Here is a 9,707-nt window from a genome sequence, read left to right as displayed (position 1 = left end):
CCATCAGGTCCAAATGACCTGGTACTCAGGGCTCTATTGTCCCCCCATCAGGTCCTAATGGCCTGGTACTCAGGGCTCTATTGTCCCCCCATGAGGTACTAATGGCCTGGTACTCAGGGCTCTATTGTCCCCCCATCAGGTCCTAATGACCTGGTACTCAGGGCTCTATTGTCCCTCCATCAGGTCCTAATGGCCTGGTACTCAGGGTTCTATTGTCCCCCCCATCAGGTCAATAATGGCCTGGTACTCAGGGCTCTATTGTCCCCCCATGAGGTGCTAATGGCCTGGTACTCAGGGCTCTATTGTCCCTCCATCAGGTCCTAATGACCTGGTACTCAGGGCTCTATTGTCCCCCCCATCAGGTCCTAATGACCTGGTACTCAGGGCTCTATTGTCCCCCCATCAGGTCCTAATGACCTGGTACTCAGGGCTCTATTGTCCCTCCATCAGGTCCTAATGACCTGGTACTCAGGGCTCTTTTGTCCCTCCATCAGAACAGCTGTGTACCCTGAGGCAAGGAACAGAGCGCAAGCTTTTTTTGCTACTTTCTCAAATCATCAAAAGCCTGTAGTCGCATCATGCAGCCTATAAATGTTTTGATTTCTAAGACATTCTAAAGTTTGTATCATTCAGAACTAAAGTTACAAATAACTCTAAATCTAGCATATAGGACCTGTTTCAAATTATCACTTTTACACTTAACATAGCCACTTAATATGAACACTGGCTCCAGAATGGGAAAAATATCCTTTCTATTTTATTCAGTTCAATTATATTCTTCTTACTATAAAATCATATAATATAAAATAATGGCACAGGACTTATAAGCATATCTTATCAGCTAAATGAACAAGCCTACAGCCCATGAAAAGAAGCATAGCCAGATTGTCACGCCTTGACCTTAGAGAGCTTTTTATGTCTCTATTTTGGTTTGGTCAGGGTGTGATTTGGGTGGGCATTCTATGTTCTATTTTCTATGTTTTTGTATTTCTTTGTTTTGGCCGGGTATGGTTCTCAATCAGGGACAGCTGTCTATCGTTGTCTCTGATTGAGAATCATACTTAGGCAGCCCTTTTTCCCTACCTGTGATTGTGGGTAGTTAACTTTGTTTGTGGCACATAGCCCTTAAGCGTCACAGTTGTTTTGTATTGTTTTTGTTGGCGGCATCCTAAATAAAAGGAATATGTACGCTCACCACGCTGTGCTTTCGTCTAGTTCTTTCGACGGCCGTGACACAGATAACATACAGTAGGCCAACTCATATTCTGTTCTTCTGAAATACATTTTTTCATATCTTAATGTTTCTTTAGACCTGACTAAAATAAATATTGGATTCATTGTGATGGTGTATATTAAATTGATTTGACTTTTAAAAATGTATATGTTCCAAAGGCACGCATCAGTGGCTTGTTTGCAGCTTGTATGTGTGGAGTCCTGGAGATGCTAAATGTTTTTATGTTAATTAACGGTCAATTACTGTGAGACCAGCACTCTTTCGCATGACAATAACGGGCTGACAGAATTTCATGACCGCCACAGCCCTAGCTCAGGACAATATATACAGAACAAAAATATAAAAGCAACATGCAACAATTTCAAATATTTTACTGAGTTAAAGTTCATATAAGGAAATCAGTCAATTGAAATAAATAAATAATGCCCTAATCTATGGATTTCACATGACTGCGAATCAAGATATGCATCTGTTAGTCACAGATGCTTTTAAAGGTAGGGGCGTGGATCAGAAAACCAGTCAGTATCTGGTGTGACCACCATTTGCCTCATGCAGGGCGACAAATCTCCTTCACATAGAGTTGATCAGGCTGATGATTGTGGCCTGTGGAATATTGTCCCACTTCTCTTTAATGGCTGTGCGAAATTGCTGGATATTGGCGGGAACTGGAACACGCCGTCATACACGTCGATCCAGAGCATCCCAAACATGCTCAATGGGTGACATGTCTGGTGAGTATGCAGGCCATGGAAGAACTGGGACATTTTCAGCTTCCAGGAATTGTTTGCAGATCCCTGCAACATGGTGTCAGGATTTGGCCAGGGTTGTTCCGGTTTTTGGTCACTAGATGCCCCCATTGTGCCTTTTGACCTTTTGTTTTCCCTTGATCCCCATTATTATTTGCACCTGTGCCTCGTTTCCCCTGATTGTATTTAAACCCTTTGTTTTCCTCAGTTCTTTGCTCTGTGTTTGTATGTTAGCACCCAGCCCTAGTATTCTGTGAACTCTTGTTGATCCCGGTGGACTCTCTTGTGGAATTCTGTTTTTTGTTCTTGTTTGTTTGTTTTTGAGTATCTTTTGAGGCTTTTTATGCTTTACCTTCCACCTTGTGGATTTACCTTTTTTGTCTTGGAGGATTACCTTTGTTCTTGTGGAATTCCTTTTGAGGTTGTGGAGTTACATGTTTTCCTGAAGAACTTCACTTTTTACTTCATTAAATACACCGTCTCAAGTACTGCTGTGTCTGCCTCATCTTCTGGGTTCTGCCGACTATTCGTGGCTCAGTTGGTTAAGTGACTGTTTCTCACTCCTGACACATGGGGCCAAGTATTATCATGCTGAAACATGAGGTGATGACGGCAGATGAATGGCACGACAATGGGCCTCAGTCATGGTATCTCTGTGCATTCAAATTGCCATCGATAAAATGCAATTGTGTTCATTGTCTGTAGCTTATGCCTGCCCATGCCATAACCCCACTGCCACCATGGGCACTCTGTTCACAACGTTGACTTCAGCAAACCGCTCACCCACACAACGCCATATACGTGGTCTGTGGATGTGAGGCCGGTTGGACGTACTGCCAAATTATTTAAAACAACGTTGTAGGTGGCTTATGATTGAGAAATTAACATCAATCCTCTGGTAACAGCTCTGGTGGACATTCCTGCAGTCAGCATGCCAATTGCACGCTCCCTCAAAACTTGAGACATCTGTGTCATTGTGTTGTGTGACAACACTGCACATTTTAGAGTGGCCTTTTATTTTTCCTAGCATAAGGTGCACCTGTGTAATGATCATGCTGTTTAATCAGCTTCTTGATATGCCACACTTGTCAGGTGGGTGGATTATCTTGGCAAAGGAGAAATGCTCACAAACAAGGATGTAAACAAATTTGTGCACCTAATTTAAGAGAAATAAGCTTTTTGTGTGTATGTAAAATTTCTTGGGATCTCTCATTTCAACTCATGAAACATGGGACCAACACTTGTTGCATTTTTATTTTTGTTCAGTGTATGTACAACTTGTAAAGCGGACATACATCAAGATGTACAGTAAAACAGGATATGTGCAGTCCACCATTCAGTGAGTTATTCAGTGGCAGCTATACTCTGCCCCTCACCTGGTCTGAGTGTGAGGGTGATCTCTCCCGGTGACACCTGAGTGCTGCTGGTCGTAGCATTGACCTCCACCATGACCTCTGGATGCTCTATGAACTCTAGGCCACACCCCCTCCTTGCCAGGTTCCCCACCAGGTCGCAGCGCTCTCCCACCTCCGCTCCATCCAGGAAACCCTGTTAGGGGTCAGAGGTCAGGGGTTGGAGATCAGGGCCCATACCTTTCTCTCTGCACATTATATCAGGGGTCAATTCCAATTTCAAATCACTCCAGTCAGGAGAGGTGTACTATATAGCAAGTGTAATTACACTGTAACTAACTATGTAAGTGAAGTAGGGATAAATAGCTAAGTTATTACCATCATTGCAATTCATTTTTTATTGCAATTCATTTTCATTTTTTTTTAACTGAGATTTTAATCTCCAGAATTGCCTGAATAGAAACAGAGTCAGTTGACTCTGATGTTCAGTTGTATAACTGGAAATAGAAGTGATTATACTGAGGACGTGGGACTGTGTGCGTGTGAGTTGAAATTATTGTTTAGAAGCTAGGCAGTGCCTTGCAGTGACATTACACAACATAGACAATAATCCCAGTATAGAAACACACTTCTGTGAGTTGGACTGTGTCAATTGTGTCATGGTTTAGGGCTTTAGAGTGCCTGGTCAAAGAGGATTACAGCCCTCTGATACTCTGGTACTACTGACACAAAACACCAGCCCTCTGATACCCTGGGACTACTGACACAAAACAACAGCCCTCTGATACCCTGGTACTACTGACACAAAACAACAGCCCTGATACCCTGGGACTACTGACACAAAACAACAGCCCTCTGATACCCTGGTACTACTGACACAAAACAACAGCCCTCTCATACCCTGGTACTACTGACACAAAACAACAGCCCTCTGATACCCTGGTACTACTGACACAAAACAACAGCCCTCTCATACCCTGGTACTACTGACACAAAACAACAGCCCTCTGATACCCTGGTACTACTGACACAAAACAACAGCCCTCTGATACTCTGGGACTACTGACACAAAACAACAGCCCTCTGATACTCTGGGACTACTGACACAAAACAACAGCCCTCTGATACCCTGGGACTACTGACACAAAACAACAGCCCTCTGATACTCTGGGACTACTGACACAAAACAACAGCCCTCTGATAACCTGGTACTACTGACACAATCCAACAGCCCTCTGATACTCTGGGACTACTGACACAAAACAACAGCCCTCTGATACCCTGGTACTACTGACACAAAACAACAGTAAATACTGCTATGAAGAGTTAGGCCTGAATATACACCAGAGTCAATATTCAATAAAAATATTCTATAAGAGGTGTCTGTAATCAAGCAGTAAAACATAGCCTAAGAGGCAGTCCGAACTAAGAGGCATGTTCAATTGAGTATGGCTTTGATCTGTGTTTGGGAAACCCGCACTAGAGTTCTCCGTTGTGGTCGGCTCCGGCCCACTTCAACCTCTGGTTCTGTTAAGTCCCTCTAAACCACAGTCATACAGGGACTTTCCTAACAACAGACCCAATAGACTGGTACTAACAGAAACTGACAGTGTATGTTGGAGGAGTTTTCAGAATGAGTTACCCTACCCCACTCCGAGACAGGGTGTGTGTGTGTGTGTGTGTGTGTGTGTGTGTGTGTGTGTGTGTGTGTGTGTGTGTGTGTGTGTGTGTGTGTGTGTGTGTGTGTGTGTGTGTGTGTGTGTGTGTGTGTGTGTGTGTGTGTGTGTGTGGGCTTTCCAATTCACGCACCAGTGAGCCAGCCCGCTCAAGGTCTCAAGACCATTGTCCCAGGTAATGACAAGGTGTGTGAGTGTGAGTGTGAGTGTGTGTGTGTGTGTACGTACGTACGTGTACACGTATGCACGCGCGCGTGTGTGTGTATGCGCGCGTGTGTGTATGCGCGTGTGTGTGTATGCGCGTGTGTGTGTATGTGCGCGCGCGTGTGTGTGTGTGTCTTCAGGAGCTTGTGATGTCCTAGTTTACAGGTTCTCATGGTCACTTATTGGGTCAGAGTAGTACTTTACAAGAACCCAGGATTAAGGCAGAACCCAGACAGACACACACACACCAGGAAAGGGTTATCAACAGGGTGTATGAAAAGTGTGTTTGTGCGTTATCTATGACAGACTAAACACAGAGATAAAGCCAGAGCCTGTATAAGTGTTTAAATGACCAATCACAAATGGCCCTGCCACTAATCTATGTGCTGACATGTCAGAAAGAGCACCTTCTCTACAGACTACTGTGAATGCTCTACTCCTCACTCTCCATTCTTTCTCTCTGTGTCCCCCTTCTCTACAGACTACTGTGAATGCTCTACTCCTCACTCTCCATTCTTTCTCTCTGTGTCCCCCTTCTCTACAGACTACTGTGAATGCTCTACTCCTCACTCTCCATTCTTTCTCTCTGTGTCCCCCTTCTCTACAGACTACTGTGAATGCTCTACTCCTCACTCGCCATTCTTTCTCTCTGTGTCCCCCTTCTCTACAGACTACTGTGAATGCTCTACTCCTCACTCTCCATTCTTTCTCTCTGTGTCCCCCTTCTCTACAGACTACTGTTAATGCTCTACTCCTCACTCGCCATTCTTTCTCTCTGTGTCCCCCTTCTCTACAGACTACTGTGAATGCTCTACTCCTCACTCTCCATTCTTTCTCTGTGTCCCCCTTCTCTACAGACTACTGTGAATGCTCTACTCCTCACTCGCCATTCTTTCTCTCTGTGTCCCCCTTCTCTACAGACTACTGTGAATGCTCTACTCCTCACTCTCCATTCTTTCTCTCTGTGTCCCCCTTCTCTACAGACTACTGTTAATGCTCTACTCCTCACTCGCCATTCTTTCTCTCTGTGTCCCCCTTCTCTACAGACTACTGTGAATGCTCTACTCCTCACTCGCCATTCTTTCTCTCTGTGTCCCCCTTCTCTACAGACTACTGTGAATGCTCTACTCCTCACTCTCCATTCTTTCTCTCTGTGTCCCCCTTCTCTACAGACTACTGTGAATGCTCTACTCCTCACTCTCCATTCTTTCTCTCTGTGTCCCCCTTCTCTACAGACTACTGTGAATGCTCTACTCCTCACTCTCCATTCTTTCTCTCTGTGTCCCCCTTCTCTACAGACTACTGTGAATGCTCTACTCCTCACTCTCCATTCTTTCTCTCTGTGTCCCCCTTCTCTACAGACTACTGTGAATGCTCTACTCCTCACTCGCCATTCTTTCTCTCTGTGTCCCCCTTCTCTACAGACTACTGTGAATGCTCTACTCCTCACTCTCCATTCTTTCTCTCTGTGTCCCCCTTCTCTACAGACTACTGTGAATGCTCTACTCCTCACTCTCCATTCTTTCTCTCTGTGTCCCCCTTCTCTACAGACTACTGTGAATGCTCTACTCCTCACTCTCCATTCTTTCTCTCTGTGTCCCCCTTCTCTACAGACTACTGTGAATGCTCTACTCCTCACTCTCCATTCTTTCTCTCTGTGTCCCCCTTCTCTACAGACTACTGTGAATGCTCTACTCCTCACTCTCCATTCTTTCTCTCTGTGTCCCCCTTCTCTACAGACTACTGTGAATGCTCTACTCCTCTCTCCATTCTTTCTCTCTGTGTCCCCCTTCTCTACAGACTAATGTGAATGCTCTACTCCTCACTCTCCATTCTTTCTCTCTGTGTCCCCCTTCTCTACAGACTAATGTGAATGCTCTACTCCTCACTCTCCATTCTCTCTCTGTGTGTCCCCCTTCTCTCTCTCTCTCTCTTTGTTTGTCCCCTCCCTTGTCTCTCTCTCTGCCCCCCCTCTCTCTCTCTCTCTCTCTCTCTCTCTCTCTCTCTCCGTGTCCCCCTTCTCTCTATCTCTCTGTGTCCCCCTCACTCCCTCTCTCTCTGTGTCCCCCTTCTCTCTCTCTCTCTCTCTCCCCCCATCTCGGTCTCTCTTACCGCCTCAAAGCACCAGGCACACTGTGGTCCGCGTCGGAGGCACTCTGAACACGACGAGACAGGAGGAGACGAACATACAGGCTCACCTGTGGAGAAGGATAGAGGAGAGGAAAGAAGAGGAGAGAGAATGAACACATGAAAGACTGACTGTGTGAACAGTCATTAACCATGCAGCAGTAAGGCTCTGTCAATTACCATGTTTAAATCAGGAATGTAGAGGAACAATGTAGACTCACAACAGATCAGTGTGTGTGTGTGTGTGTGTGTGTGTGTGTGTGTGTGTGTGTGTGTGTGTGTGTGTGTGTGTGTGTGTGTGTGTGTGTGTGTGTGTGTGTGTGTGTGTGTGTGTGTGTGTGTGTGTGTGTGTGTGTGTGTGTGTGTGTGTGTGTGTGTGTGTGTGCGTGTGTGTGCGTGCGTGCGTGTGAACAGGTGCTTCAGTGTAGTTCATGCACAAAGTTATTCACAAGGTCAGTAATCACATTGCAGTCAAACACAATAATCTGACTAGTTAGTCTACAGACTAATTATTCTACAGACTGTAGAGTATACTGTGCTTCTAAACAATGTCTCACATCCATTAGAACTACGGACCTAATTCTACTACTAAGCCAATCTATGGCTCAGATCCCATGTATTCCCTGAGAGGCTGGTATTGTACATTAATGTAGGCCACGGGAGAGGAATGCTGCAGATCTCAGTTTACTAATTTGTGAAATAATGAATGATGAATTAGTGAATTAACAAGCAGCTCTAACCTAATTACTGTGCCAGTTACAGCTAGATTGCACAACACTGTAGGCTACAGCAGTACCTGATCAGTCGAAGCTGGTCACGTCACTTATAGATCAATAAAAATACCATGATAAACATGACTAATTCCCGAAGAGATGTATAATATAAAGCTGGGAATATAACAGTACGATACATGTATTTGATAGATGCAGTGCGTTGATAAGCCTATGTGACTGTCATTGTGATTGACTGAAACGTGTGAGTGTGACGTTCCGTTGTGAACGGCGACAGACGACCAGCCGAGACATTGTCGAGCAAGGACTACTGGCGGGACATTTATAGCTATCATCATTATCTGACAGTTCATTCTTGAAGATTCTTTCACTATTTAATCTGTCTCACCCATTCACACAATGATGATGTTTCCATCTATTAATGCTGAGTGAGTGCATTAATTCCACAGTAGCCTAACCTACCTATCCAGGTATATTCTGTCACTCACCGGAATGAGAGCTCCCGCCGATGATGTTAGCGGCCAATACCACGCAGAGCAGCACGCAATGCAGGCTCGGGTAACCGTATTTATGTAGCCAGGAAGTCATATCTACACCGGGGGCAGGCTGTAGGAATCGGGTCAGCTCGAGACACCGGCAGCAGGCATGCAGCTCCGGTCACCGCCTACTACTGACACTCTCCAATAATGGGAATCAACCGGGAAATACCGCACGACCGCGTGAACAAGAGGCAGCGCCAGGAATGAATGGTGCGTCGTTGGGGCATTGTTGTTTGTTTTCTTTCCGCCCAATAACCTTCTTATCCAAACAGACGATTATTCCCAGAAATCTGATTCACGTGGAGTTGCCTTGGCAAGCTCTTTATAGTGCGAATGAGAAAGTGAAAACGAGACATCTCTCTTTCTCTCTCTATCGTGCATTTATTCCAGCCCGCAGCAGGTGTAGTGACGTTTTGTGCACCCCCCGTCACATACTGTGTCCCGGGAGAGACTTCACTGAGCTCATTCAAACAACAACACTAGTGTCTCAGCGCGCTCTCGTTCCTCTCCTTTGTTTCTATCGTTTTCTTCTTTGCAATGTTTCAGCGTTGAGCGTCTCACGACCATATGCTGATTGTAAAGCCCAGCCTAAAAAATCTGTCTCTCTCTTGGTTTTATGCTGTGCACTGACTCAGGCACCGTCATGGCAACGATGCTTCCCACACATGTGAGAGAGAAATGTTCTACAGTAAAATACTTTGTGTGTGTGAGAGAGCGAGTGGATGGGAGGCTTTGACACTACTGTTTGATTAAGTTCTTCAGACCCATTGTGTTATTATGAAGTGTCTCACTAGTGTTAGTCTAATGTTGTTGTTGTCTGATGCCAGGTGGGGGAGTAGTGTGTGTGTGTCTGAGAGAGAGACAGTCAGGGTAATAAAAACCGAGTGTAGTTCACAGTTCCATGTTAAGGGGGTTAGTCTATTATAAAGAAAGATTCCTGCGACATAGAGTAACCTCCACTAGCCAGCTGGACTTCTGAACAGGAGCCAGATGGAGGGGGGAGGGTGGAGAGAGAGAGGGTTGTAGTTAACAAATGGGTTGTCCAAAAGACAAGAGAGGAAAACGGCTTCAATGTTTCTTTTAGAGAGGGGACAAAAT

The 9,707-nt window shown here is 45.2% G+C and overlaps 1 protein-coding gene across 1 annotated transcript in view; it reads right to left on the bottom strand.

Moving 5' to 3' along the window:
- Positions 1–9,235, bottom strand: part of itgb8 (integrin, beta 8) — a 25,466-nt gene extending 16,231 nt beyond the window's left edge. Inside the window, exons 1-3 of the mRNA XM_046325295.1 lie at positions 8,559–9,235; positions 7,325–7,410; positions 3,357–3,528 (exon numbers count right to left, since the gene is read on the bottom strand). Coding sequence (XP_046181251.1) covers positions 3,357–3,528; positions 7,325–7,410; positions 8,559–8,658 — 358 coding nt within the window. The 5' untranslated portion in view covers positions 8,659–9,235. The remainder of the gene's footprint in view (positions 1–3,356; positions 3,529–7,324; positions 7,411–8,558) is intronic.
- Between the last annotated feature and the right edge of the window lie 472 nt (positions 9,236–9,707).

This window comes from Oncorhynchus gorbuscha, linkage group LG24, assembly GCF_021184085.1.
Source record: "Oncorhynchus gorbuscha isolate QuinsamMale2020 ecotype Even-year linkage group LG24, OgorEven_v1.0, whole genome shotgun sequence".
Taxonomy (NCBI): Eukaryota; Metazoa; Chordata; class Actinopteri; order Salmoniformes; family Salmonidae; genus Oncorhynchus; species Oncorhynchus gorbuscha.
The sequence above is the reverse complement of the archived record's forward strand: the minus strand, read 5'-3'. Positions and strand labels throughout refer to the sequence as shown.